This window comes from Herpailurus yagouaroundi, unplaced genomic scaffold, assembly GCF_014898765.1.
Source record: "Herpailurus yagouaroundi ecotype Mexico unplaced genomic scaffold, PumYag 193, whole genome shotgun sequence".
Taxonomy (NCBI): domain Eukaryota; kingdom Metazoa; phylum Chordata; class Mammalia; order Carnivora; family Felidae; genus Herpailurus; species Herpailurus yagouaroundi.
In genome coordinates this window covers 5,335,978-5,363,821 of record NW_024412424.1, presented here as the reverse complement: position 1 = coordinate 5,363,821, position 27,844 = coordinate 5,335,978, and the positions used below count along the sequence as shown (strand labels likewise).

At 55.4% G+C, this 27,844-nt stretch overlaps 1 protein-coding gene across 1 annotated transcript in view; it reads left to right on the top strand.

The window, feature by feature from the left end:
* Positions 1 to 26,640, top strand: part of CCDC12 (coiled-coil domain containing 12) — a 53,774-nt gene extending 27,134 nt beyond the window's left edge. The window contains exons 2-7 of the mRNA XM_040445162.1: positions 6,043 to 6,110; positions 23,040 to 23,119; positions 24,712 to 24,773; positions 24,988 to 25,022; positions 26,096 to 26,172; positions 26,268 to 26,640. Coding sequence (XP_040301096.1) covers positions 6,043 to 6,110; positions 23,040 to 23,119; positions 24,712 to 24,773; positions 24,988 to 25,022; positions 26,096 to 26,172; positions 26,268 to 26,350 — 405 coding nt within the window. The 3' untranslated portion in view covers positions 26,351 to 26,640. The remainder of the gene's footprint in view (positions 1 to 6,042; positions 6,111 to 23,039; positions 23,120 to 24,711; positions 24,774 to 24,987; positions 25,023 to 26,095; positions 26,173 to 26,267) is intronic.
* Positions 26,641 to 27,844: the final 1,204 nt, after the last annotated feature.

Here is a 27,844-nt window from a genome sequence, read left to right as displayed (position 1 = left end):
AAGGAAGAACCCTGGGCAGCATCTCCTCTTAGGATGAGGGGGAGGAGCTTGCTCCTTGCCTCAGCAAAAGAGCTCCTGCTTCAGCAGGCTGCCCTGATGGCAGTTCCCACCCTTGTGTGATTGTAACCAGCACAGATGCACAACAGCCGCAGGCTGGGACAGGTCTAGGCTGGGAGTGGACCATCCCACCTGGTTTCTGGTCTCCCCGTCTTCTCCCATAACTCCCCTTCTAGGCTGCCACAGTGCCCTTTGCGAGTTGGGCTAAGCCTGTCCGCAGCCCTGGAGGATTGCCTCATCAGCCCCCTCTGCTCCTGACCTCGCCCAATCCTGGCTGAGCCAGCCACGTGGGACGGCCCCACAGGCCTGGACAGTGCCCTGGCTCTCCCCTCATGGCTTTGCCGAGCACTTACCATTCCAGCTTGGTAGCTGCTTGGTAACCCTCCCTCTACTGGACATTTAGAATTGAGTTTAAGGGTTACCTCCTTCTCTGACCAAACACCTATCCCTTGCCAGTTCCCCAAGCATACAAAACATTTAATAAAGTCTTCCTTACCACCCACTCGTGACACAGAGTTACCTTTTTCTTTCTGTTCCTTTGTGTGGATTTGAGGTCCTTGAGGACAGCGCTCTTGTTTCCTTTATGTTTGTGACCAGGGGCAGACCGAGCGCACACACAGGGGACCAGAGTTACAAGGGGAGAGGGAGGGCAGCAGCAGGAGACAGCAGCTTTTCTCCACCCCCCCCCCCCCAGCCCTCTGCATTTTTGAGGGCTGATTGAGTTTCTAATAGGATTCAGGCAAATAGGGATTGATGCGCACCCCCTACCCCCTGCAGGGATACTCAGCTAATGAGGGCTTCTTCCAGGAGGGCATTGAAGAACAAACACATTGTTAAAACACCAAGTCTGGAATGCCCCAGAATTGATACACCTCCAGCTGATCTGATATTTTATTATTTTTGTTAAGTAAGCTCTATGCCCAACGTGGGGCTTGAACTCATGACCCTGAGATCAAGACTTGCGTGCTGTACTGACTGAGCCAGTCAGGCACCCCTCCAGCTAGTCTAATAAAGAGAAGAGACACAGGTTGTCAGTGTCCATGGATTATCATTATGGATCCCACAGACATTGAAAGGATAACAAGAGTATTATAAGCAGTTTTATGCCAGTAAATTCAGTAACTTAGGTGAAATGGATATCCCTTGAAAGATACAAATTAATGCGACTGACACAGGAAGAAATAAAATCTGTAGAACCCCATATCTAAAACCTCACAAAGAAGACTTTGGGCCAAGATGGCTTCACTGAAGTCTTATCGTAGACTTAAGGAAGAAATGATACCAGTCTTGCACAACCCTCTTTTTATTTGTAAAAATGTTGGTTTTGGCAAAAGGATTTCTAACAGTGTGAAACCACTCAATCAGGCCCTGTTTGGGGCAGGGCTTTTTTTTTTTTTTTTTTTTTTTTCAACTTTCTTATTTATTTATGGGACAGACAGAGACAGAGCATGAACGGGGGAGGGGCAGAGAGAGAGGGAGACACAGAATCGGAAACAGGCTCCAGGCTCCGAGCCATCAGCCCAGAGCCTGACGGGGGGCTCGAACTCACGGAGCGCGAGATCGTGACCTGGCTGAAGTCGGACGCTCAACCGACTGCGCCACCCAGGCGCCCCAGGGGCAGGGCTATTTTTGAGAGCCCCTTAAGTGTTGCTTTCGAGGCCCCTTCCTCCTGCAGGCTCTGGGACAAGTGAGGGCAGCAGGGTCAAGGCCTAGGTGTGGAAACTGGGCTGGGGTCAGAAATGGGGGGTATTTCCAGGAACAGGCAAGTGGACTGCGGGGAGGATCCTAGTCCAAGACCTGGCTTTCCTGCCCTCCTCCACCAGTGTTTCTAAGAGTTTGGCTCTTCTGAAATTGGTGGAGAGAGTAATTAAATAGGCAAACATTTGATGAAGGTTGTCTCCTCCAGGCCAGGAGGAGCTCCAGGAAATGCCCCCACACTTGAGGAAGACGTGAAGGACTTGAGGGACTGGATATGCATAGCGAGGAACCCAGGACTGTGTCCTGGGCCTGGGGTCAGACCCTGATGTGCTCTAGGCCCAGAGGAGCCACAAGCTTATTGCCTGTGGACCTCAGAAGGCTGCCTGCAGGAGGTGGCCTTTGGGTTGGCCTCCAGAATTGGTCAGAGGGTGGGTTTTCTTCAGGGTTATGAGAATGGGCATGTCAGGATTTGAGACAGAGAGTCTAGCATCAGGGTATTCTGGAATGGGCTGCAGGGCGAGTGTTGGGGCCTTGTGAGACTGCATCTTGAGAATGGCAGTTGTCCCGAGGGTCTGGGGAGCCAACGAGAGCTTTGAGCAGAGGAGCAGGAGATGTGACCAGCATCTTGGGCATGGATGGTAAGGTGGAGAGAGTCTTTGGGGAGGTGGAAGAGGAAAAGGAGAGAAGTGCAGCAGGGAGCTGCATCCTCCAGAGCAGAGGGGCAGAGGGGCAGCTGGCTGGCTGGCCCACAAGGGGGGCAGGGATGGTTGTGGGCTGGGTTGTGGTGGGGACCTATGGAGGTAGCTTGGGAGAGGGGAAGGAACCGAGAACAGAACAGGGACTGGGAAGGAGAAAGAAGGGAGATTTGGGGAAGAGTGTGTGGGGGGAGGGGTTAAGTGGTGAGTCAGATTTAATGGTCTCCGGGTGGGCGAGTGTCTCCAGATTCCCTGGGATGCTGTGCCCCTTGAGCCCTGCCTGCACTCGCAGGGTGTACTTCAAGCTGGCTGTGGCCAGTCTGAGTGCGCATGGCCGGATCCAAGCCATGTCTGAACCAGGTCTGAACTATGGCGGGGGTGGGGAGGTGGGGGGAGGCACGGGAGAGGTGGCTGGATCAACGCTGTTTTTAGAAACTGAATGCCACTCTTGACACACTATCTCTCATCTGCTTGGCGAACATGGTGGGGGTCAGGACCTTGATCCAGACCTGCAGCCACCACTGTCAGGCGCTATGGCCTTGGTCAAGTCTTTTCCCTTTTCCCTGATGGCCATTCACCAGACTCCTTGTGGATTGCATGGAGGACATGGAAGACAGCCCCAGGAGGACCTTTGATTCTCTGAGGCTGGCGGGGTTGGGGGGGGGGGCGGCGGCATGAGGCTGGTGTGCACCTCCTGCTGCCATCCCAGGTCACACATCCCTGCTGTGACCGAGGCCAGGATGGTCCAAAAGCTGTTCTGCTACTCATGACACTCACTGTCTTATCTGAATCGCTGTTGAGTGGGAAGACTGGAGCACACCTCGTCCTTGTGTTTATATGGCCTGTGTATTTGTCAGCCTGCTCCTGCCCCACACGCATATCTTTATTGTTCTGGAGCACCTGCCCTTCCCACAGCAGCCCAGGCTGGGGTCATCCTTAACCTCACACTGTGCGCAGAGGTGATGACACAGCCCGCCCACCAGACTGCCCGGCATTTTTTAAAATGTCACCTAGGTAGTTGGGTGTTTTCTCATTTGTTAATGAATAACTGGCCTGCGCCAAGGCACTTGAGTGTCTCTGGGACTCCAGGACAGCGGTGGCTGTGGTAGCTGCTGAGAAGGGGCATGGTGTTTGCACAGGACTGGTTCCCAAAGGCTGTTCCTTAGTCCTCACCCTCCTCTGCCAGGTAGTCCAGGTTAACTGAGCCCTGTGGAAAGAAGCCTTCCTGTGGGGTCGCCCACCAGCCCACTTTGGGGAAAGCTGAGCCTTTTCTGCCCTTGCACCTCTGTCCTTCATCACCAAGGGGAGGCAGGCACTGATGGCCGTCAGGGTGTCTGCTACCTGCCAGTTGGGAAGGAGCTTTTGTTTGACTGTCCAGGCTTATGGCTTGAATAATCCACTGGCATTTTGTCGGGGGGGGGGGGGTGCATGTGTCTGTTGGGCCTTTGTGGAGGGTCCTCCCCAGGCCCCAGCAGCCCTGGAGGCCCCGAGAACTCTAGCTTGTTTCTTATTTAAGGATTTGTATTCTAGGGGCACCTGCATGGCTCAGTCTGTTGAGCATTCAACTTCGGCTCAGGTCATGATCTCACAACTTGTGATTTTGAGCCCCATGTCGGGTTCTGTGCTGACAGCTCAGAACATGGAGCCTGCTTCGGATTCTGTGTCTCCCTCTCTCTCTGCCCCTCCTCTGCTCACACTCTGTCTCTGTCTCTCTCAAGTATAGAGACATTAAAAAAAAAAAAAAAGAACTTGTACTCTGTTCTCCCTTCCCTCTTTCCCATCACCAAACGAATGCCTCTCTGCTCCAGGGCTTACTTGTCCAGTGCGATTGCCAGACTCTTAGGAAAAGTCCTGCCAGCAGCTCCCCCAGCCTCTCTTTGGGCTCCTAGTGCCTTAGAACACTGGTCAGAGCCCTCTGTGATTGACCCCACCTGCCTTGACAACCTTACCAGCATTCACCTTCACCATGACTGCTATTGCAACCACCTAGGTGTTCATCTGACCACACCCGCCTTGGCTCAAGCTGTGCCCCCCTCCAGGAATGCCTTTCCTACTTCTGTAACACCCAAATTCTGCCCCTCCATCCCCTCCCCACCACACAAAACCATGCTGACTGCTCTCCTGTTGCTGCTGTCACTCGTTCCCTGCTGCCTCCTGCCTCGTCCCCAAGAGACTAAGCTGCCCTGGGTTGAAAGAGCAAAGGATTATCTTGATCACATCACCTAAGGTTTTCTTTGAGCCAAAAGCCTCTAGGCTGGTTTTGGTGGTCTCCTGTCCCCGTAAGTGGGAGGCCAAGGAACAGTGGGTCTGGTTTTTCTGAGTCTCCACGATGATCACTGTTAGGAAGTAACTCATAAAATAAATGCCACTCCTGGGGAGGCAATCATCAGCGGCATAAACAGACTTCTAGGAGAGCTAGTACACCAGCTACTTCACCTGTAATTTATGTCAGTTCTAGCTTTTTTTTTTTTTTAAGCTTATTTTTTTTAGTAATCTCTACACTCAACATGGGGCTTGAACTCACAACCCCGAGATCAAGAATCTCATGCTCCTTTGACGAAGCCTGACAGATGCTTCCACCCCACCCCACCCCCACCCCCCTACCCCACCTCCACCCCCGCCACCAGCTCTTTCTTATGTCATAGCCAGCTCCCTGTGGCACCTTACTGATGTCTTCTCGGAACACTGCCCCAGCGAGATGGTCGAAGGCACGTTGCTGCCAGAAATGAAGTACACAGTGACACCCTCTGGAGGGTCAGCCCTGGCAGGCAGGGAGACCCTGGAGTCTCTCAGGACATGCACTGAGAGCAGAGAGCATGGTCATGCATTTGAGCACAGACCGCTGCACACACCGTGGATGTCTGTCTGTCCCCAGTCTGATCTAACGGAGTAAGGGAGAAGGTCCAGGAAGACTTGCTTCCACAGGTGGACGCGGCCTGGTGGTATCCGTTGTTGTGGCCCCTGGTGGATCTGGAGAACAAGTATGCTATGTCAAGTGTGACATGAACATGACTTCTTTAGACTCGCAAAGAGATGGGGGGCAGGAGAAAGACAAAAACGATTCAGAATTTTTCCTATAGAAACTTCAAATTAGTTCCCCTTCCCTCCATCCCCTGAATACATTGCGGGAGTCATATTGCAAGCCCAGTTCTAGTTTGAGCTGTGGTTCCTCCTTGATGTAAGCAAACAGGTGTTTCTGGAGAAGGGGAGTCCGGAGGCCTGAGCTTTTGCCCCACCCTTGTTGCTGGTCACTACTCTTCCCAGCTCAGCAGGGGACTCCCTCCAGACCCAGGAAGTGGGCCTCTGACACCGGCCAGCTTCATTACTCACCATGAAAACCTTCTAGCTCCTCCTGGTGTTCTCTGAGGGCCCCTGGGGGTCTGGCCTGGGCTTACCGGTGGTTAAGTTTGGCGGGGTGGAGAGGGGGCTTGGGAGGGTAGAAGGCTGACGGGGGAGAGGGAGGCTCCAGTGTTGTGCCCCACTTGGGGGCTGCAACACCAGGCTGCTCCTGGCCAGGGAGTCCCGTTTTTCGCCAGGTGCCTGGGCATCAAGGATTGCATGTGACCAAGTGGTTTTCTCCCTTCCTTTGCAGGACAAGGAAGATGGGGAGCCCAAGACCAAGCAGCTCAGAGAAGGGGAAGAGGAAGGCGAGAAGCACAGGTGAGGCCCGTGTGCCGCGCTCTGCCCTGTGTGCTCCAGTGACACCTGCCGGTTTCTGTGTCTTCTCACCTCTGTTCACAGTCTTTACCCCGTGCCTTCCTCCCCGCCCCGGGCTGCCTGCTCAGAGCTGAAAGTGTCGCCCTTCTCCCCAGTCGGAGCCTGAGGCTGCTCTGTACCCTTTCCCCTGCTGGCCCGCTGGCTCGTACTCAGCCACCGGCAATTTCTTCCCGACCCTCCTTATGGTTTATCACTCTTCCCGTCAAACCGCTTTCGTGGCGTGATTCTTCGGCACCTGCAGAATCAGGCCCCGACCCTGCCTGGTGTGTAAGCTCTGTCCAGGCCACCAGCCTGGTCCAACCTAGTCCCCCCATAACCTCTCTGGCCCTTCAGCATCTCCTGACGGCATCCTCTTTCAGCCTGGATTCCTCCTCATCTCCGTTTTCCTTTCATCTCTGCCTTTGACCTGTCGGTCTTCATGTGGAGCTCAGCTCAGAGGCCTCCACTTCTTCATCCCTGTCTGTGCTCCCCCACCCCTCTCGGGTCATAGCGGGCATTCCTCTTTGCAAATCCTGTCTTCTGGCTGAGTCAACTGTAGTTTCCCTGAACCTGGCACTCTCCCCTGTGGTTGCGGGCACATGGTCTGCCTCCAGTCTCGAGGGCTGGCACCTCCACACGACCTGGGTGCTGCTTTGCATCAGAAATACCCGGGAGCCACTTGCAGAGCTAGCGTGTGGGGCAGGCAGGAGCTCTGTGTTTGGTCTTCATGAGCTGGGGAGAACCTTCATGTCTGCCCAGCGCTTCCCATACCAGCGTTGAGTCTCGTGCCCTCCCTCCCACACCCAGCACTGAGCTGGGGCCATAAGGGTAGCTGGGGGGCTGTGCTTAGGATCACACTTGGTTTCCGAATGGACAGGTCACCTTGATGTCCTCTGTCCCAAGCAGGCACAGGGCTTGACGGCACTGGCTCACTTGGGGGAGTGGATCTTGAGGTCCTCAGAAAACTAACCTGGGCAGACTGTGCTTTGCGGGTTTATAGCAGGAGCGAGGGACCCTACCCGGAGGAGGGAGCAGGCCTTCCTCATGCCACAGCCTTGTGTTGTCTTTACCAGTGTGAGTGGGAACTCAGGAGGAGCAGACCCCTCATCTGGAGCTGATCTCAAATGAGGTAGGGCTTTCCAGGTCCACAGAGGGGTGTGTGTGTGCGTGTGTGCGTGTGCATGCACGTGTGAGTGTGGCTTCACAGTTTACCCAGTGGGTTCACACTGTCCTCACAGCAGCCCTGTGGGGTCCTTGCCACCTCCCTTATTATCAGAGATGGTAACAACTCTGTGCTGAGAGGCTGGTGGTGCCAGTTGGTGGTGCTGGGACCCTCGCCACCCCAGTGGGCTCTGTGCTTGCTTATTGGGCCCGCCCTCCCCCCCATCACCTCAGGGAGCCTGGCTGGTGACAGAGACAAAGGCCAGGTGGTTGCTCTTTTGTCAGGTGACTCCACTTGTGTGGTTTGGGGGTGCATACCTGCACAGTTTCCCCTGTTTTGTGGTAACTGCTGGGGGAACCTTTGGTTTTCTTCTGGTTTGTTCTTAGGTTCTCCGTCACTGGCTAGAGCGTTGAGTCCTGGGCTGTCTTGGCTCTGCTGGAAGGTCCCTGCTTTCATCCCCCGTCCTCCTTGATGAGAAAGAGAAGGGTCATTGGTTAGCAGGTGGGTGGGTCATAGAGTAGAAGACTTGACTGTTGAACTGTGCGATTGAATCTCAAACATGGTATTGATAGAGGAAAAAGCAGGCTTCAGAACTGAGAACAGACAGGGTAGGAACGTGTATATCAAATTTAGAAGCCCCCACAGCGATAGAGGTGTTACTCGTTCAACAAGGCCCGACTCGGCTGGTTGTCTGATTGGCACAGGGCATCCTTCCTGGCCTGGGAGGCAGCAGTGGACGAAACAGGCCCTGCCCTCAGGGGGCTGGCATTCTCTAGAGGGAGACAGACTTCACAGAAAAGCAAGTGTGTGGTAAGCTGTCAAGGGCTATGAAGCGGGAGCTGCAGAAGTGTAAACACGCAGGTGGAGGTGCACTAGCTCCTGGCCTCAGATTAGCTGCTGAGAAGCAGGGAGGAGACAGAATTAGGGAAAGACTTTCACGGGCTACAGCATAGGATTTCTTTAACAACAACAACAAAGTGGGGGGTGGGGGACAAACCTGTCTCAAAAAATGCAAAATGTTGCTTTTGTTGACTCTGGAGGAAGTGAGTACAAGTGTTGTGTTATTCTCTGAATTTTCCTGTGTGCCTGAGAGATTCATAATGAAAGCAGTGTGAAAGAGAAAGTGAAGGGCGCATGGTTCCAGGTTCCTGTGCGAGAGCTCCGGGTCAAAGAGACCCCGTTCACCTGCTAGAGTCCTTTGTAGTGAAGCTCCAGACCCCCTGTGAGATCCCCCTCAGTGAGCGAATGCAGGGTCCCTGTTCCTTTGCTCTTAGCAGCCCAGGGATCAAACTTGAAGACACTGAATTGGGTTCTGCTTCAGCTTATCCTGTTCTTCCACTTTCCTCTGACCCTGCCTCCTTTAAGGCAGGGTGTGTGGTGGGCCAGTCCGGCCTAATAGGCAGGGGCTTGACTTCAGTGGCTGTCCCTCTGCTGCTCAGTCACTGCCGAGCTTGTCAGGAAGCCCAGCCTTAGCCAGGACCGAATTTGTGGCCCCCCAGGAAAAACAGACTCTCCTCACTTTAACAGGCATAGAGTAAAGGGTTTGTCTGGGTTTATCTTGGAAGGCCTCAGTCCCTGTGCCAAGTGGCCAGACCCTTGTGGGTGTGACCCCAGACTGCAGGGTCCAGGGTTTGGGTGTGGGCTTTCCAGAAGTACCATGAGGCAGCAGAGTCTGTCAGTGTCTCTGCCAGGAAAGAGGGGACCTTTCTGCTCATCTGTACCCCAAGTCTAGAAAGGAACTCCCAGCAGGATGCTTACGGCTTGAAAGCAGGCTCCAGCCCCTAGGCCACAGCCCCCTGCCATGGCCACCTTTGCCAATGGGGAGAAAGGGGCTACCTTCTAGGTCCACTGAGCGGTGGGGGGGGGGGGGGGGGGGCAGGGATGACCTCTGAGGCCAGTTAACCGGTGAGCATCTCAGCTTCCTTGGCTCCTGGGAGGTAAGAATAGTCTGCTTCAGTCCAGGTCCACGCACACTGAGCCTAGGTGCCAGGTGGGCAGCCCTGTGGGCACCAGCCCTTCTGAAGTGTCCTGAGAGAAACGCAGGGCCCACTCCAGGCTGCCTTCAGCCCAGGGCAGCAGGACAAGGCCTCCTGGAGAACATTCCTCTTGAGTTAGGTCTGGAATCTTAGTGGGTAGGATTTAGGCAGAGAAGGTCCAGAGGTGTAAACCAGCAGGGTGAAAGGACGAGTGGGGTGGCCACGTGTTGGAGAGGCATGGACAGACATCCTCTGACCCATTGCTTGTAGACCCCAGCCCGGGCTTTTTCTACAGATCCCTGGAGCAGGGAGGAGGATTTACTATGGTGGCCTTTAGGCTCTGCACAGGCACGTGGCACGCAGCCTGTTTCTTCAGTTGGTGTTCACTAGGTCGTCATGTGCCTTTGTTTACACTGACAGGACTGAGCAAACTAAGAAAGGTTGAGGCAGTTCTTTGTGCAGCAGCGGCCCCAAAGTTGTAGGAACTAGGCTGATGGTGAGACCTCAGGACTGCCACTCAGGAGCCTTCTGGCCTCGGCAAGTCACAGTGCCTCAGTGAGCCTCACCCGAGGCTTTCTTTGACTGAAAGATGGGGAGAAAAATAACACTTGCTTTCCTGATGAGCACAGCAGATACGGTCACTGGGCTGTGGGCAGGAAGAAGACACTTGTAGGCCCTCCTGAGCCAGCTGAAGGACTCCAGACACACCTGGAAAAGGCAGAACTAATGTTTGTGTAGGCTATGCTAACTTTGCAAATAGGGCAGTCGTGGGGGAAACGGAGGTGGGTGGATAAGGATAGAAGTAAGTACATTGGCCAAGAAATGAATCGTTAGGAGGTCTTCTGTGGGGCCTCCCTTCCTTGGTACAGATCATCCTCAGCAAAGAAGTTGAGCGGCATCATTTTGCACATGCAGGGGCGTGGGGGGTAGGGTATGTGGCTGAGGAAACAGGAAAACCCAACAGGATTGAAGGCAGGCACCGCAGGACGTCGCCCCTCACCAGCCATGCTGGCGACTCACCCAGCTTCCTCTCTGCCCGTGCTCCTGCCCATTTGCCTAAGGAATCTTCTCAGAATCTTGGCTGTTCTAGTTCCTTTGCCCTCCCTGATAAATTTTAGCATCAGCTTGTTGGTATCTATGAGAAAAGCTTGCTGGGATTTTGATTGGAATTGCCTGGAACCTGTAGATCAAAATTCCTTTTTAAAAATTTGTATTACTCTCTTCAGGATAAACCCTGCCCTGTCCCCATACAACGAAATCCCCACTAGGGTGGGGAGTCAGTCCCTTGAAGGGGGACCAGCCTGAGCCACGTTCTGTGGGAAGGAAAGACGTGTTTGCCAGAAAAGGGTCCTGCTTGTTCTCTGGGCTGGATCCGCCCTCTTCCAGCCAGCCTGCCCTGTAGCTAACTCTGAGGGGCCTCCATGACTCATCTCTAACACAGCTCCTTGCCTGCTGCCTAGATAAGAGATGATCTGGCGGCCCTGGAAAGCTGGCCCACAGAAAGGGGTATTTCTGTCAGCTGCTTTTGTTTTTTTCGTTTCAAGCCCTCAGTCACTTCCTCTGATGGCAAGTCAGCTGACATATGTGCCATAGAGGGGTGCCTGGGGTAGGGTTCGTGGCTGATAGTCACAGCCACCCTGCCAGGTGGGAGGAGAGGGGAGGTGTTGCACACTCTACCGGGCATGGGGCAGGGGAGCGTGTCTTGTTGAGTGCCTGAACAAGCAAGCCTCAAACCCTCAGCCCCCACAGCCACCACCTCCCTCTGACTTTGGATCCAGGTCTGCACCCAGCTGGAGCAGTCACCGTTCGGGGACAGTGGTTCACTCTGGAGTGCGTGTCACACACTGCTGCTGAAGAAACTGGGCCACTGGCCCTCCTTCTTCAGGATGGAAAACCAGTTCTCCCACTCCCGTGTGGAGAGAGGTCCCATCCCAGCTGAGGCCCAGCCTGGGCCTGGCCTGGCGCCCAAACCCTGTAGGCTGGCGAATGGCAGGCCTTCTTTTGTCTGCGAGTTGGGTCCCCAGGACGGTGTCTGTGTGCCAGGGCGTGCTCACAGACCCGTGGCATCCGCTTGATTCAGTGGCCCTTGTTCCACTGTAGCGGTAACCACCAGAGTGGCCCTCACCCACTCCTCTTGGCTTCCCTCACTGCGCTCCGGGCCTGGGGCTGTCCCATCCGTGGCACTGGGGAGGGAGCGCGGCTCCATGGCTCGTGCTGAGGCACCAGCACAAAGACCTGCGGCCGCTCTGCTTTTCCTGACCCTGTTGCTCAGGAATAGGCCTGGAATGTGGGAGAATGAACCAAGAGAGAACTAGTTGAAGGAAGGCAGTGTTCACCATGAGACCAGGCCAGGCACTTCCCTTCTGTGTCAGGGAAAGGTGGGAGGCTGGCTGGGTCCTTTCTTCGTGGAAAGAAGTCCTGATCTCGTAGGTCATGATCATCAGTGCTTCCAAAGCCCTTCTCAGTAAATCCCCCTGTCTGTTCTGGGGGTAGGTGTGGTGCACCGTGAGGTGAAGAAGCTCTGCTTCATGCAGATGAAATGACTTGTCCAAGATCTCCCTCCTGAGAGCAAGCGGAACAGCGCTGGGACTCCCCCCAGATGCCTCTGTCTGCCAGCTCCTGAGGCAGGCCAGGCCTGGTTCTGCTCCATGACCTTCACCCTTAGCGCTGCTCCCAAACACGGAGGTGCTAGAGCCTCCGTACCACGTGCCCTCTTGGCCGGGGCCGGTGGGGTGGGCATCAGGGGGGCCAGGCAGCTGTGCGGCGAGAAGAGAAGGGTTTCTCTGGCAGCCTGCAGCAGAGGCTGGCAGCTTACAGCCCAGGGCAGCCTAGTGGGGTTGAGCGCCATCCACCGTGTGGCCTGTGCGACGGGTTGGGCCCCAGGAGGATGGGGGGCGAGGGGCTGTGCAGGCTCCTTCTCCCCAGTCCTGTCTGGCCCCAGACAGCCAGTGTGGCCAGTGTCTGGCCTCGTCTTGTGGGCCCTTTGGGGTTCAGCTCAGCTGCCAAAGCCTTTACCCTCCTCCTCTTTTAAAATTTAAATTGACACAAAGTACTTAAATTATATATTTCTTTCAGTTGTGGAAAACTTAGAAAATACAGACCACCATGTATCTGTGCATATCCTGCTGTTACCGTTTTCACGTACTGTAGCCCGACCATCTATTGATAAATACTCTTCTACAAGATTCTCAATGGCTGCTTAATATTTCTTTGAGAGTACTACTCATAATTTATTTTTCAGTTCTTGATTTTTGGTACCTCAGCCATTTCTGGTGCTTCACGTCCCCGTCAGCTGTGCGTTTTCAGGTGGGGTGGGTACAAAGCCCAACCTGGAAATCCAGAGAACGTGGTCTGGGCTCTGCAGAGGCTCGGGTGGGAGCGGGTGCAGGCCACATGACCCTGCTGTGCCGGCAGCTCGAGCCGGGCAGGGACCTGACCCTTGGCCCTGGGCATTGCCTTGAACAGCTGCTGGCTCTTCTGAACCATCAGGGGCTGGGCATCTGGTGCTCTTGGTGGGCCTTGGGGCCGACACAGTTGGGTGAACATAGCTGTCAGTCTGTCTCGGTGGGGCTCCCACGTGGGTCCCATCCCTAGCGGCTCTGGTGCCCCGTGGCCTCCCTGTTTTTAAGGCAAAGGCGTGGCTGCCTTTCTGTTGTGTATTTCTAAAGCCCTTTGTGCCGCTAACACCTGTGACCCGCTGTGATTTTAGGAGCTGAGTGGGGGTCCTGGTAGCTCGGAGAGCTGAGGGGATGGGCTTTGGAGAGGGAAGAGGGGTTTCAAGAATGGCGCTGTGGGCTGCACTCCTGGAGCGGGAGGGTGGGGGGTGCCTAGCATGCGTTTTCCCCTTAAGGAACACCAAGGGCTCAGAGCACTTGCACTGCAAGTGGGACTGCAGCCCTGGGCAGGACTCCCAGGCGTGGGGTCAGGAAGCCTTTACTTTTCCGCGTGATTGCGGGTCCCTGAGGAGCTCAGTGAGGGGGACTGGGGTCTGCCTGAAGGCCAGAGACCTGGGTTTGGATTCTGGCTCTGACTTTTCCCTCGCTCCGATGCCTCAAACGCATCCATGAGCCTCTCTGGACTGATTTCCACGTCTGGAACGTGTCAGTAACCACCTTAGGTTGAAGGGCAGCCCTGAGGGCAGCATGTGGAGGGCATTCCTGTTGAGAAGCAAGCATTATCCCGTTCTCTGCCTGTCGCCTGGGCCTTGGGGCCGGGGCAGGACCAGCGGATGCGGGAGCTCCCACTGCTTTCCCTGAAGCCCTCTGAGGGGTCACTTGAGAGGCTTTGTCCACGTGATGTGGCCCCGTCCAGCACGTGGTCGGTTCTTGTGCCACATCCTCTCTGCCTGTCGTAGGACAGGAGGCCTGGGGTGGTTGGCAGCGTGGAGGTGGAGCTGGCCAGATGGAAGGGGAGGGAGCTTTGTCCCCTATCTGTAGTCTGTCCCCATGGTGTGGCCAGAGTCATCCTTTGGGAGGACAGCTGGAGTCCTATGTCTTCTGCCCATGAGTGGGGAAGCCGCTGGGCTCTTTAAAAGTTTCATTTGCTATTAAGCCAACCATCAAGTATCCAAGTGTCCTGGGTTAAACTGTTCAGCAGCCGCCAAACAAAAACATCACCGTAGCCCAACAGTTTCCACGCTGATCTTGCACTTTACCTATAGTGAAGTTTCTAGGTGTTGTGACTGCACTGTCCCGAGCTGGACATTCCCACCCACCCTCACCCCGAGTCCTGGCCGGCATCTGGAAGGGTGCTCATCCTCTGGGGGACTCTGCCAGAAGAGAGCCACAAGTGTCTGCCCAGGGCTGCTACAGATTGTGCTACCAGAAACATTTCTGTGTGGAACATTGTGTTTTGTTTGTCCCTGTTTTGTTGCTATTTCTACGGAATAAGTTCCCCAGAGCAGGCTTATCAGGTCATGAGGGTTGAACGCTTTCATCAGTCTTGAGGGAAGTGACCCCCAGCCTCTGGAGCCCTTGTGCACACCAATTGAGATGGTCTCCTGTCACCTTGTTTTCATGGGTCTCCAGGGTCTGGCCACTGGTAGCAAGAAACGAGGCCTTGTTTGTATTGGGGACACGGAGGTGAGTGTCGTCCGTGTGCAGAGCCTAAGGCACCCCTTAGAAGGTTGTTGGGGTGTGTGTGTCCCTGGAAGAGCCCTGCGTCTCTGTACCCCGGATGTGCACACTGTGTGCCTCTGCGGTCAGAGCTGCTGTCTTCAGCCAGTGCTGGCCTCCAGGGTCTCGCAGGTCCCTCCTGGGCTTGGCCTTCCCTGTGGTCAGTGGCTGGGGGGAGAGCTTCGAGACAGCCCTCTTTCTGGTCCAGGAGGGACCAAGGTAGCCGGGTGGGGTGGGCTGTGTTCTCAGCAGGCCACGTGGGACTGCCCCATTCCGGCCTCTCTCCAGGGGTGCAGGACAGGGGCTGCGTGCGAGGTGAGAAGAGAGGCTCGTGTCCCAGAGGGTAAGGCTGGTAGCATGGATGAAGGGGGGTGAAGTGGGCCAGGGCTAGGAAACCTCCATGAGCAGTGGGCTTTCTCTGATGCCCGTTCACCAGGGAGTGGTTTGGACCACATCATCTGGAAATTTCCTTTCACTTGGACATTCTAGAACTCTGCTCCTGGGTAGAGTTTCCCACTTTACAGAGAATGCCAGCTTTCTCCTCCCTTCCCCTGAATGGCACACATGGAAGGTGTGAAAAGGCACCTCCGTGTCCTCTCCCCGGGCTCTCCCAGCCAGCCCACGCCTGGGGGGCCCTGCAGCTGGTCTTGAGGAAGACGTCTCAGCGGTCACCAAACCTGCTCGGGCACTTGATAGGTCTCCTCAGATGCCTGGGGGGAAGGCGGAAGAGAGGAGATGGGAAAGGGTACATTTCCCCCAATTTAAGGAGGCTCCATAGAATGTGGACCTGGGCATCACTGTTGCTTTGCCACGGAGACAATGGAAGTCACTTAGGAGTTGGCTGCCTTGACCAGAACACATTCCTGCCTTTTTTGAATCTCCTGGGCACAAATCCTTTACTTCCTATATTGTCTTCCCAAGCATTGAAAGGTCCACAGGGCCCCTGGCCACCCATCAGTGCCCTCTCTGAATTCTTCCATCGAGCCGGGGGCAAGCGCATGCTGGGAGCTTAGTGCTGGAGCTCAGTCCCTAGGCACTTGTAAGGCAGGGTGTGCAGGACAGCCACAAAGGGGCCATGTGCAGTGGGGTGTGAGGGCTGCTGAGTAGAGGGTAGGGGCATGTAGGGCAAAGAGGGGGCACAGGAGAGGAGCAGTCAGCTGTCTTGGGGTGAGTGGGGACATTTGGGCTGCCCAGAGTGCCATCTTGTTGAGCTAGCTCTTGAAGCCTAAGGGGCTTCAGAGTGTGTAGGAGACAGGGCTGGCAGTGACCCAGGGGACATTTGATTGGAAAACAGGCTGTAGGGACCAATGAGGAATGAGGCCAGGACTGTGCTAAGAGGCTTAGTCTTGTTCAGGGGACACTGGGGACCCTGGATCAGAGAGGGTGAAAGTAGAGGTTCCCAGGTGGCCTCTGTGTCTGTCCTCCCCATGGGACAGACCACAGGCTAAACTCAGATGCCAGTTGCCTCCATGGAGGGGCCTGTGGGTGGCCCAGGACACGTGGTTGCAAAGGATGGAGTCCTAGAAGGCACTGGGCTCACCGTGTTGTCCTCCTGTCCGTAGACTCCAGGGCCAAAAGCCTCCGGAGCGCGTCTTGGCCTCTGCTTCTCTTTGGCCAGAGGCGCTGATGGCTGCCGGGTGCTGAGCCCACCACAGTCCCTGCTCCTGGGGGTCAGCCTCACTGTGTCCCCTCTGCCTGCTGCCTCTTTTTTTTGTTTTCTTCTGTCTAATTGGTTGGCTGTTTCTGTGCAGACAGAATATTAACTACATTAGCAACTCTAGAAACTACAGAAAATCAGAGAAGCAAGTAAAAAAATCGCTTAGATAATCACTGTCAGCGTTTGGTTGTTTTTGTCTTTCTGTTAATTGTTCGGTTGCGTGTTAAGGGCAGTCTTTCACAGACAACGTTTTCAGTGGTTATGCAGTGATGGATCTGACGTCTGTAGTTATTTGGGTGTATATTTACACATTTAATCTTAGTTATGTAAGGGATTCGTGGCTCCTAATTCAAAGGTATTAAAAGGCACACGGGGAAAAAATTCTTCATTCACTCCCAACTCTTGCTTATAAGACAACCTCCCCCCTCCCCTCAGTAGGCTCCTTGCCCCCGTGTGGGGCTTGAACTCACAAGCCTGAGATCAAGAGTCATGTGCTCTACCAGCCGAGCCAGCCAGGTGCCCCTAAGACCACCTTTTTAGGGCCAGCTTCTTGGCATCTTCCAGAGGTAGGCGGTACACAGATAGGAAGATATGCTGGTATGTCCAACCCCACCCCCCCGCCAAACAGCACACTTGTTTTTACACACGTGACAGCACGCTACTCTTCCTCACCTTGCTCTGGTTAGTCTAGCAGTAGCACATCATGGCGTTCATCCCACAAAAGTCACAAAGAGCATCTTCATTGTCCCTCTGGTCCTGTGGCATTCTGTTGATACAGGCCAGAGGGCATGTGGCCAGGGTCTGCGTGAAGCGCTCTCTCCCCACCAGGAGAGGGTTAGCTCGGGGAAGGGGCGCTCAAGTCTGTGTCCTCTGTAGCCCCTAGCTCAGGACTCATGTGTTTTGTAGCCTCAGGCCCGGAGATGGCTGGGGAAAAGTTCTGGGCACTCCTCTGGCCTGGCCGTCTCCCACGCCTCTGCCTGTGGCTCCTCCGGGGCCGGGGCTGGGGCTGGGGCCAGCTCACCCTGCCTATGGCCTATTGCTTAGGCCTTGCCTCAGAGCCTGTCTTCTAAGCCCTATCCGCAGATTTCAGTCCAGTCCAGGTCCATTCTACACCCGGTTCTGAGCAGAGAGGGCTGCAGAGATAAGTAAGAGAAGAGAAGCCAGGCTCCTGGCTGGCCCCGCTTCCGGGACTCACTCGTGACCGAGGCCGGGCTCGTGGAGACCAGACACACTGAGGAGGCAGGCAGGGAGAGAGTAGTTTTCTGTTCTTTGGCTAGCCCTCAACTGCTGATGGTATGTCCTGGCCCGTCCTGCCACTCGGTGTGTGGTGTGCAGGAATAGGCACATCTCTGCCACCCGGTGGGCCACACAAGGACCACTTTATCTGCTCAGGCACCCTAGCTCATGGAGGTATTTTGAGAAGCCTTGCTAGGCCACGTATGTGTCTGCTGGGTTGCTGTTCCCAGCTGCACTCGAGGGTTACTCTCTGGGCTTTGGAGGGCTAACTGTCCCATCTTGGGACAGTCTGCCATATTCCCACCCTGGCAGGTGGAGCCCTTGGGGTATGGGGCGGGGCTTCTGGGGCAGCATTGTGGAGTGAGAACAAGGCACTCCTGGGAGATTTGACTCTGTGCTGCAGGGCACTACTCTGTTCAGTATCGATGTCCACAGCTTGAATCCCTTACACAGCCTCATGAAATCAAGATGTCTTTGATTTCCATGTGGAAGCCAGTGAGAGCATGACCCTTCCCATCCTTGTCTCGGAAGCATCAAAGCTGGGATTTGGACCCAGGTCACCCTGTTAGGAGCCTCGGGCTCCAGCACCTCCTCCCGCCGCAGCCTCCACATTCTAAGACCAGGGTAGCAGAACCTGTGCGTGGCTCCAGTGGCCTCTGGAAGAGTGAGCTCCAGATGCCACTGTCTGCCTAGTGACTGTGGCAGCTTCCGAGGGGCCCGGCTGGCGTGGTGTAGTCCCATCTCCCAGCCTCCCAGAGCTGTGGCAGCTCCGGATACCGCCAGATGCCGCCGTGGGGAGCCCCCAGGATGGAGGCCTGGGCCCGTTTTGTGTGTGAACCTGTTGTTTCTCAGCTTTCCTTTTTTATCTCAATTTTGGTTTTTTGGATTTTTGTTTTGTTTTTAATCATTCCATTTCCTGTTAATATAACTTGTTAATTATATACTCCTTTTCCCGTTAGGGGTTTCCGTAGGGATACAACATACATCCTGAACTTACCGAAGTCCAACATAAAGTAACACTGTGCCGTTTCCCATGCGACGCCAGGGCTGCAGAACATTCTCACACCATGGATGGTTCTTCCCGTCTCTAGTGCTATTGCTGCTGCATTTTCAATCCCACAAGTCATCTTTACTCTTTTGTGCAGTCAATATTCATTTAGATTTCCCCACATAGTTACTCTTTCTGAGGCGTTTAATTCCTACCTGCAGTTTGATTGCTCTCATCTGAGGTCATTTTCCTTCTGTCAAAAGCACTCCCTTTAGTAAAGAACAGATTCCCTGACAACCAGTTTCGCCAACTTTTCTTTCTCTGGCCATATCACCCCATTGTCGGTTTCCATTGTTTCTGTCGAGAAATCAGCTGTCCGTTTTATTTCTCCTTTGAAGATCAGGTGTCTGTTGAATTTAAGAATTTTCTCTTTGTCTTTGGTGTTTAGGAGTTTGATAATGATTTGCCCAGGTGTGCTCTTCTTTGGGGTTCATAGTGTTTCTTTAATCTGTGTATATTGTATGGCTTGATGTTTTCCACTTATTATGTAAAATCTTCAGTTATTATCTCTCTCTTTTCTTAATGTTTTATTTATTTTTAGAGAGAGAAAGTGTACAGGCACGACCAGGGGAGGGGCAGAGAGAGAGGGAAAGAGAGAGAGAATCCCAAGCAGGCTCTGCGCTGTCAGCATGGAGCCTGATGCAGAGCTTGAACTCACGGACTGTGAGATTGTGCCCTGAGCCGAAATCAAGAGTTGGCACTTAACTGACTGAGCTGCTCTGGTGCCCCCCGCTATTATCTCTTTAAACATTGCTTCTGGGACTGTCGTTATATGTATGTTAGATCTTCTTGCTATGTCCCATAGGTTTCTTATGTTCTTTTCTCTGTTTTCCAACTGTTTTCCCTCTGTGCCTCAGTCTGGGTATTTTCTGACTTATTGGTGGTTCACGAACCCTTTCTCTAGCTGTTTTAAACTGCTGTTAAATCCATTTATTGAGTTCTTAACTTTGGTTGATTTTCAGTTGCAGAATTTCCATTTCATTAAGTTTTACAGTTTCAGATACTCTGCTGAAATTCTCCACCTTGTGGTATATCTTCCTGAACTTTAAAAAATGTGCTATGTTATTTTATTTTTATTTTTATTTTATTTTAATGTTTATTTATTTTTGAGAAAGAGAGCAAGCACAAGCAGGGGAACGGCAGAGAGGGGGAGAGAGGGTCCGAAGCAGGTTCTGCACTGACAGTAGTGAGCCTGATGTGGGGCTCAACTCACAAACTACAAGATCATGACCTGAGCTAAAGTCGGTCACTTAACCGACTAAGCCACCCAGGCACCCCCAAATTTCAGTTATTTTATATTTCATTTCTTTTTAAAAAACATTTATTTATTTTTAGATTTTTTTTTCTAATGTTTATTTATTTTTGAGAGAGTCCGAGACCGAGCATGAGTGGGGGAGGGGCAGAGAAAGAGGGAGACACAGAATCCAAAACAGGCTCCAGGCTCCGAGCTGTCAGCACAGAGCCCGATGCAGGGCTCTAACTCACAAACCACGAGATCATGACCTGAGCTGAAGCCGCATGCTTAACCGACTGAGCCACCCAGGCGCCCCTAAACGTTTATTTTTTTGAGTGAGAGAGTGAGAACGAGCGCAGGGGAGGGGCAGAGAGAGAGAGACAGAAAGACAGACAGGATCTGAAGCAGGCTTTGTGCTTAGAGCAGAAAGCCCTATGCGGGGCTTGAACCCACAAACTGTGAGATGATGACCTGAGCCAAGGTCAGATATTTTACCAACTGAGCCACCCAGGTGCCCCTATATTTCATTTCTAATCGTTTTAATATCTGGATCTCCTGTGAGTGTATTTCTGTCACCTTTATTATTCTTTTCTTTTCTCATGGCTTTGGTTGAATCCTGGATGTTGTGTATGAAAAATCTTAGAGATAATCTGGGGTTCTGAATCAGTTATTTTCCTCCAGGGAAGATGTATTCGAGCTTCGGGCAGGCAGTTAGACTAGGGGTGCCCTGACCCACCCTCTCAGGACTGGGGAAGAGGCTTCCTTCCTGCACTGATGGAAACTTTTATCTCTTCGGCCACATGAGATTGCAGGGAGCTCTCCTTGGGGTCTCAGCTGTGCAGCCTCTGCTCGTAAATAGACAGATGCTTTAGGGGAGATGAGGTGCCCAGTGTCAGGCTCACCTGTCACACTTGCCCTTCCTATGATTGCAGTCCCTCAGATCCTGGTTGCCTTGGGGCTTGTCCAAGGCTAACAGATTTTTTAAAATATGTCTCGGGGCTCCTGGGTGGCTCAGTTGGTTAAGCGTCCGACCTCAGCTCAGGTCATGATCTCACGGTTTGTGAGTTCGAGCCCCGCATCGGGCTCTGTGCTGACAGCTCAGAGCCTGGAGCCTGCTTCGGATTCTGTGTCTCCCCCTCTCTCTGCCCCTCTCCTGCTCACGCTCTCTCTCTCTCTCAAAAGTGAATAAACGGTAAAAATAAATAAACAAACAAACAAACAAATAAATAAATAAAAGTATGTCTCTTGTCAGGTGTTTTCAGCCATTTTCAGAAGCAGGGGGTTAAACCTCGGCTCTGTGTTGGAAAAGCCAGGCCCTGGAGCAGAACCCAGTGCCCCCATGACCTGTCACAGAGACTCCTTGCCCTTCAGGGGTGGGGGCCGAGGGCAGGGCAGGTAACTGGGCATTCATTAGAGGCTATCTCTTCATGAGCTCTCACAGAGTGAATCAGAGAGGGCTTGGATGTAGCTTGACGGAGCTGGACATACCCTTCTTGTTTAATGATGTGGAAGCTGAGGCCGAGAATGGGATGGTCCCACAGTGACTGGGACACAGGTGTTCTCGACTGCTGGACTGGTGCTCAGCTCCCAGGGAGAGCAGGGGACGCTGGGCGGTAGCACTGCTGTGGGGGATGGGGCTGCTGTGTGGCCAGCCTCCTCCCCCCCCCCCCCGCCCCCGCCCCCGCCAGTGCTGCTCTTTCCTATTGTGCTGCCCTCTCCCTGTCCCCCTGCTGTGTCTTCCCTGTTCCAGCATCTTACGAAGCCTGGGCAGCAAGGCGGCTGGGGCGCGGGTACTTGTTCCTGGGGCTTCAAGCTCTGGGTCCAGTTCCTAGCAGACTCCCCTCTCCTGCTGATTTCTCACAAAACCCTGAAGCTGGTTTCTGAGAGCGATAGTTTTTTTTTTTTTTTTTTTTTTTTTTTTTTTCTCACTATTCCATGCAGTTTTCTTCCCACACCCAGTTTCTCTTCTGCTTTTCTCACTACCTTGTTGTGAACGAAAGTCAGTGTACCGAATCATGCCCCACTTTCTCTGCTGGGGCTTCCGTGGCATTTACCAGCAGGCCTGAAGGAGGCGCTAGAGGGTAGAGGACAGGGTGGGTGTCCTGCTCTTAGCACTGTGGACTCTGGGCATGGGGCCCTGGCAGAGAAGGGGGCTGCCAGAGCTGGTGATAGGGACTGGTTGGCAACAGAAAGTTCCCAGATTCAGACCTCTGCCACTTGCTAGGTGTGTGGCCACAGACACCTGCTGCCTCATCTGTAGAACAGCTTGCCTGCACAAGGGACCTCAGCAGCGGTTTTGTCCGGCACAGAGGGTTTGGTAGGTGACGGACTGTGGGAGCCCTCCTGCTGGGAAAACCATCCCTGGACTTCTGAGGGGCCAGCAGCCGTTGAGGGGCTCAGAAGACGTAGTGAAGGAGGACCCACCTCCCAGGCTCACCTGGTTGGCATGTCAGGGGGCTGTTCTGCTTCCCTAGACTGGAAATGGTCTGTCCCACAGTCTGTCTTGCCTTTATGAAGCAGCAGCCCCCACATGCAAAGTGTCACTTTGCCAGCCCGTGGAGGGAGCCTGGGGCCGTTTCTCCTGTGGTCAAGCTTCCCTGTGTGGGGGTCGGGATTGATGAGCTGCTGAGCCAGGGAGACCCCAGCACACGCCTGGCGTGGAGGCCACCCCTGCCCAAGGGGACTGACGTGAGAGGAAAGTAACAGCGCTGTTGCTGGCCGGGCCCAGTGTGTGATCCTGGTCCCTCACAGCTCCCCTCCCTTCACGGAGGTCTTGGGGTCTGCCCAGTGGCGTTTTAAAGCCCTCTTGTGGCCGCGGGGCCATGCAGTTCTTCCGGCTGTCCCAGCCTTGCATGCTGTCGTGCCTGTCCTTCACCCTTGCCGGCTACTCCTCGCACACACACACCCTTGCCACCAGGAGCTGAGGTCTGTGCCAGCGGCTCCAGGCCACAAAGGCTCTAAGAAGGAAGCCAGGCTTGGAGAAACAGTGGGTGACCACCGGCTTTGTCCTGTAGGAGAAACTCAGCCCGGGAGCTCCGGCCCTGACTCTGGGTCAGACGCTGCAGCCACTGCTGTGAGACCTTATGAAAATGCTCCAGTCTCTCTGACCCTCAGTTCTCCCGGCTGTCAGATGGAGCTCATCCAGGAGAGACAGCCAGAGAATGCTCCCGGGCATCCCTGGCCCCAGCTCTGGGCGAGAACCTATGGTGCGGGCGGGGCCTTGGTGGAGTGACCCGCCCAGTTGCTCCCCGGCAGATGACGGGGCTGCATGGAGAGGGGGGCCCGTCCCTATGGTCCTTCTGTTCCCGTGCTCTCCCTCTTCACCAGGCCGTCTCCAGAGAGACCGGAGGAAAGTCTAGAAGTCACCGGCTCGTGTGGCTTCCTCACAGTCCGACCTCCAGGTGTACGAGGTAAACGAGACTGCCACATGCTTCGCTCCATCTCTGCTTGTCATCTCCTCTCGTAGGGAACTCAGGCTGCGGAACTACGTGCCAGAGGACGAGGACCTGAAGAGGAGGAGGGTGCCCCAGGCCAAGCCAGTCGCCGGTAGGTGGGCCGCAGCTTTCCACCTCCAAGGCGCCGTCAGCCGCCTCCACGTTGTCAGGTGTCATCCTCTCTTGGAGGGTAACTGGCAGTGCCAGGCCCGGAAGTTGGGCCTCCAGGACCCCTGGCAATGTCTCACAGCCATCCAGAAGTGGTCAGTGCTGAGTGACAGCAGAGAGGTGGTCAGGGCACGGCTGGAGGGCCTTCCGGGGACCGGCGAGAGAAGAGGCCCCATTCCCCTAAAGGACCTCTCTGGGCTGAGACGTGGAAGGGGCAACAGGGGCAGGGGCATAGGTGGGGATGGATCCTGGGGGCACTTGGGGGTCAGAGTGAGAGACCCTGGAGAAGAGCTGACCACTCAGGTGCTCAGAGAGCAGCGGGCGGGCAGGTGCCCGCCGGCTGCGAGGCGTGGCAGTGCCAGAGCGCAGAGGATGGAGAAGGTGTCCCTGACGGCAGGTGTCCCTGTGTGAGCGGCCTGGCCGTGGGGCTGCCCGGTCTCGTGGCGTGGGGAGCAGCACAGCAGCCGGGAGCTTCTGGAGATGCTCCACACTGGAGATGCAGAACACTTACCACGTAGACCCCTGGCCCTGTTTTTATCCTTCGTTTCTGTTACCGGTTTCTAATTATACAAATTATAAATGAATAAGTACATTTATCTTGAAGACAGCAAATTGTTGCCCATTCAGCCACCCCCCGCCCCACCCTCGTCTACTTCCCCAGTTGTTCACCTCAAGATTCGTGTGCTTCTTAGGTGGTTCGCTTCGTGGTTTGGGCCCCCATGGTGGGGGCAGTAGGCGGGACCAGGGAGAGGGGCGGGGAGTGGTCCCGTCCCTCGGCTTCACCATCTGTGGCTGGAGGCAGGTGAGGCAACATGTGGCCACAGTGACGGGGAGTGGTGGGGGGGGGGGGGGGGGCGGGGGGGGGGGTTGGAGGAAGCGCCCGGAGCCCAGACTTGTTAGTGCGCCTGGGTCTAGGCAGGCCCTCCTGCTCTCCCCACCCAGGGTTAGGGTGCCGTCAGCCGCTGGGCATAGCTGGGAGGCGCGTGAGGTCAGGGCTCCCCAAGGTGGGGAGCACGTATCCTTGCGAGCACATATCCAAGTGGGATGGGAAGAAAAGCCACCTGTGCCCCAGCTAGTCCAGGGCCCAGAGGATGTTCTCAGAGCCCAGGAGCCCCTGGAGATTGTGGGAAAGCCAGTCCTCACAGCTCTTCGCAGAACCATCCTGTGGATATACCAAGGCAGCTCTCTCATTTCCCAGCTGGGGAGAAGGGCCGAGAATACTGGCCATGCTTCCCTGCTGGAGGTCTGGGCTCTGTCTACTCTAGCCGTCTGCCTCCTGCCGGCCCTCCTTCACCCCAGGTTGGCTGTCATCCGGGGAAACCCAGGCCTGCCTCCACGGCTGCCTTTACAGAGTCTTCGCCTCTGGAGGTTGGGTGCCCCGGGAGAGGTGGGGGCGAGAGAGCCCAGGGTCTCGGGGGGAGCCCGTTCCGCACCCTCCCCCTCTCCTGTGCGGGGGGTGCCGGGTGTGCCTCGTGGGCCTCAGGGAGAGTGGCGGCCCCTTTCCGAAGGCCTGTGTTGTTGTCTTGCACCCTCTAGTGGAAGAGAAGGTGAAGGAGCAGCTGGAGGCCGCCAAGCCAGAGCCCGTCATCGAGGAAGTGGTGAGTGGCCCCCGTCGTCGTGGGCCCTTTTCTCCTCCCCCACGGCTCTCCTCCCTCCTACTTCCCTCTTCCTCCTCTCCACTTCTACATTCCCTTCCACCCCCTTTTCCCACACCCCTCCTTTCTCCCTTCCTTTCTCCCACTTTCTGCCTCAGTCCCCTGTCTGCCCACAGCGGGGGCCCTCTGGTCCTGACACGTGTGTCTTCCTCCCCAGGACCTGGCCAACCTCGCACCCCGGAAGCCTGACTGGTGAGTGCTGCCGCTGCAGGACTCGCGCGGACCCACCGGCCGCTCTGGGTGCCAGACGGGGCCCTCAGGCTGGGCCTCTCCCACCTCACAGCAGGGAGACGGACAGTGTGGGCACTTGCTGTCCAAAGGACGTGCTGACAGGACAGAAGTGGAGAATGAGAGGGTGGCCATGGGGGTGACACCTGGAGGGCGGGGGAGGGGCTCTAGGAGGGTGAGGAGCAGCAGTCCCTTGAAGAAGTCCCTGTTGCAAGGGTGGGGGTCCGGCCACCTCAGAGAGCTCCATTTGAGCAAGCCCGGCCTTGGCCCTCAAGGAGCCACAGGATGGAGGCGAGAGGATGGGAGGGCAGGTATAGATTGCTGTCCCAGTTCTGCTGCCACTGGCCTGTTCTGCTTTGTCCTCAGTTTCCTCTTCTGTGAAATGGGGCTGCTCATCCTTTCCCGATGCCCCTGTGACCAGGCTGATACAGAGTGGGGGAGAGAGGGGCCATGTGGCCTGGGGCTTGTGTTCTACTTGACCTTGGGCCAGAGGTGCAGGCCACATCCCTCACCAGTGATTCTGTGACAAGTACAGCACCACTGAAGGTGTTCTTATTTGTCGAAACAGAAGCACAGGGCATGTGTCCTCCGAATCCCTGGGCAGGGAGAATAGGCTGTGTGTGCACTTCTGGAAGCTCCTGGTGGTGAGGGTGAGCACACGGCTAGAGGAGGAGCAGGACCCACAGTGGGCTAGGGCAGGTCACTCCCTGATGGTGACCGAGGGGACCAGGCTGAGAGGGACCCTGAGATACCACCCACCCTTGCACACCTTGACTCGGTCCCGTGTTTGGTGGGTCTGCGCCATCAGTCGCTGCCTCAGCGGGACACGGAAGGGTGACTGCTGCTGGGTTTTGGAGGGTGCAGAAAGGGAGAGAGGAGCTTCCTGGCCTCCTCCCCGGGGTGGTCTCCTCCCCGCGGTGGTCTCCTCAGGCAGCTGAGTGTGATTCCTAATGCCAGAGGGGCTTTGGGAGGGGAGGGTCCCAAGGCCACACCAAGCCAGTCTTCAACTTCTGCCTCCTCACACCTGCCTGCTCCAGGGACCTCAAGAGAGACGTAGCCAAGAAACTAGAGAAGCTAGAAAAACGGACCCAGAGGGCCATTGCCGAGCTGATCCGTAAGTGCAGGGCCTGGCGAGGCGGGATCCTTGCCCTCTGGGTGGTGGCCCAAGCACAGGGCCCCTCCCCACTCCTCTGTCTGTCCCTCATCCAGGTGAGAGGCTGAAAGGCCAAGAGGACAGCCTGGCCTCTGCAGTGGATGCCACCACCGAGCAAGAGGCCTGTGACTCTGACTGAGGCACGCCATGTCCCCTTGCCCCTGTCAGGCCTGTCCTGTGGGTGGGTAGTCTCGGGCAAGGGTGGGGCTGGGCTTGCTGTTACCTCCAGAGCCAAACCGCCCCATCAGCCTGAAACCCCCACCGTGGGGTGAGGTCAGCTCCTTGTCTCCTAAGTGGTCCCCGTCACCCCGACAGGGGCAGAGCTGACAGCAACCCTGTGGGCTTGCTGTGTCTGTACATATGTATGTATTTTGAACTTTCTTTTATCTCTAGAAATAGAAACAAGCAGACCTGTATGTGCGTCAGAAACCTGTCAATATTTTCTGAGTCCTGGGGCGCTGTGGGTTTGGGCCCCAAGGCAAAGCAGAGGTGAAGCTTAGTATGAGTAAGTGCTGTGTTGGGCTGGGCATGTTGAGGCTGGAGGGGTGCAAAAGGCCCAGGCCTGACCTTCTGAGTCCAGAAGGTAGTCGTGTCAAAACCCACAGGTGACAGAGACCGAGTCTGAGAGAAGCCTCGCGGGCCTGGGCCTCACAGCAGTCTGTGGGACAGCGTGGAGGGGCTCCCACCCTGGTCCTCTGTGGACTCCCTCACAGTGTGAGAGAGGCTGGGGGTGTGGAGGGGGTGCACTGTGCCTGGCAAGGCTCCATTCTGGGCCGCTCCAGATTCCAGGCCCCTGGTGCTGTTTTCTCTCACCCTGCACAACCCCAAGTAGCCCTTCTCCCCACAACACAGTCGGAGCTAGACTGTGGCTTCTCTGGGACAGGGCCCCTGTATTGGGGAGGGTGGCTCATATAGACTAGGGTATCATAGCTTTGGTTTTGAGTGTGGTCATGGACCCTGAGTCCCCAGGGTCCTGGCATTAGGACCGTGAGCCTTCTCTGGAGCTGACTCTCCAGAGTGACTAGCTGGCCACAACTCCCGAGTCCAAGTACCTGTGGCCAGCTAGAATTTCATGACCAGAATGATTACACTCTTGAGTTCAGGGTTTCCCCTTGAGCCTCCCACCCCCACCCTGTGTCATTCCAGGGTGTCGTCCCCTCTGTGCTCAGTCGGAGGAACACATGGCCTGGCTCTGGCAGACAGTGCCAAGGACCCAGGTCATAGTGGTGGAGTGAGTGTGTGCACACAGAGACCAGCATGCTCATACAAAAAAGTAAATGCTTTCAGCTAAAAGTACGCAGCTACCCAAGGAAGGTAATTTGTGCAGAAAGGGAGCAGAAACTTGCAGGGATGATAGGGCTAAAGTGGCAGGTGGCTGGCTGAGCAGTGGGCAACCCAGCACTCTGGTTCCCACACCAGTGGGGGTTAGACATGCCCACAGGTGTCAGGTCTAAAGCCACACTCCTTCTGCATAGCAGCGTCTGGAGCTGGGCTTCCCTTCCTGGGAATAAAGGATAAGAAGGTGTCCCCGGCCCAGGACTGCTGTAGGAAGTGGGGTGCTCGTCCGTGACAGTGTGAGACTCACACGTGGTGACTGGCGGCTAGCTTCCCACCAGGACTAGAGTGTGGTCAG